Genomic DNA, 1,253 nt, shown 5'->3' with positions numbered 1-1,253 from the left:
CTGGCTGGTGGGTCCCCTCCTGGCCCCCCATCCTGCTGCCCCTGGGAGAAGTACCCAGGCTGGTGGGTACCCTCCTCTCCCCTCATCCTGCTGCACCCCCAGAGCACCCAGTTCCCCCCCCACAACAAGCACCCTCAGGTTACTCTGGTTCACAGGGATGTAGGTGCTGTCACTCAGCCTCATCCTTCCCTCCATCCCTCCCTCTTCCCTGCATCCCTCCCTCTTCCCTCCATCCCTCCCTCTTCCCTGCATCCCTCCCTCTTCCCTGCATCCCTCCCTCTTCCCTCCATCCCTCCCTCTTTCCCCGCATCCCTCCCTCTTTCCCCGCATCCCTCCCCCCGCAGCACCGGCTCATGATGCACCGCAGAGCAGCAGCTCGGACGCCGGGAACCTTCATCTTTTCGCCTCTACACTGAATTCCCCCGGGAAGGAGGAGAGGGAAAAGGTTGGATCGCAGCTCCCGGGAACCCCAGGGAGGGATCGGGGCCGGGAAAAGGAAAAAACAACCCCCAAACAAGGCGAAACAAAGAGCAGGGCTGGGCCAGGGAGATGGAGCTGCCGAGCGGGAGGAGGAGGATGCTGAGGGACCAGCTCTGGGTTCTCCTCCTCCTCTTCCTCGCCTTGGCCTGGCTCTGGCTCCCGGTGGGGGCTCGGAGCCCCCCCCGGCCCCCTCCCTGCCCCCCGAGCTGCTCCTGCACCCGGGACACAGCTTTCTGTGTGGACTCCAAGGCCATCCCCAAGAACCTGCCCCCCGAGGTCATCTCGCTGTGAGTATCCAGGCAGGGGGACAGGGATGGGGACAGAGATGGGGACAGGGATGGGGACAGGGATGGGGACAGGGATGGGGACAGATATAGGGACAGGGATGGGGACAGAGATGGGGACAGGGATGGGGACAGGGATGGGGACAGGGATGGGGACAGATATAGGGACAGATATAGGGACAGGGATGGGGACAGAGATGGGGACAGGGATGGGGACAGGGGGACAGGGATGAGGACAGGGATGGGGACAGGGAAGGGGACAGGGATGATGACAAGGGGTCAGTGATGGGGACAGGGATGAGGACAAGGGGACATGGATGGGGACAGGGATGGGGACAAGGGGACAGGGATGGGGACAGGGATGGGGACAGATATAGGGACAGGGATGGGGACAGAGATGGGGACAGGGATGGGGACAGAGGTGGGGACAGGGATGGGGGCAGGGATGGGGACAGGGATGGGGACAGTGGTGGGGGCAGGGGGGGGGGC

General features: G+C 64.1%; 1 protein-coding gene across 1 annotated transcript in view; it reads left to right on the top strand.

Annotated features, from left to right (window-relative positions):
- Nucleotides 1-549: 549 nt before the first annotated feature.
- LGI3 (leucine-rich repeat LGI family, member 3) overlaps nucleotides 550-1,253 on the top strand; it is a gene marked incomplete at its 3' end in the record, with an annotated part of 5,466 nt that continues 4,762 nt past the window's right edge. Inside the window, exon 1 of the mRNA XM_010000717.1 lies at nucleotides 550-767. Within this exon, the coding sequence (XP_009999019.1) occupies nucleotides 550-767 (218 nt within the window). The remainder of the gene's footprint in view (nucleotides 768-1,253) is intronic.

Source organism: Chaetura pelagica, unplaced genomic scaffold (assembly GCF_000747805.2).
Source record: "Chaetura pelagica isolate M959 unplaced genomic scaffold, ChaPel_1.0 scaffold1956, whole genome shotgun sequence".
Taxonomy (NCBI): Eukaryota; Metazoa; Chordata; class Aves; order Apodiformes; family Apodidae; genus Chaetura; species Chaetura pelagica.
This window is presented reverse-complemented; position numbering and strand designations above follow the sequence as displayed.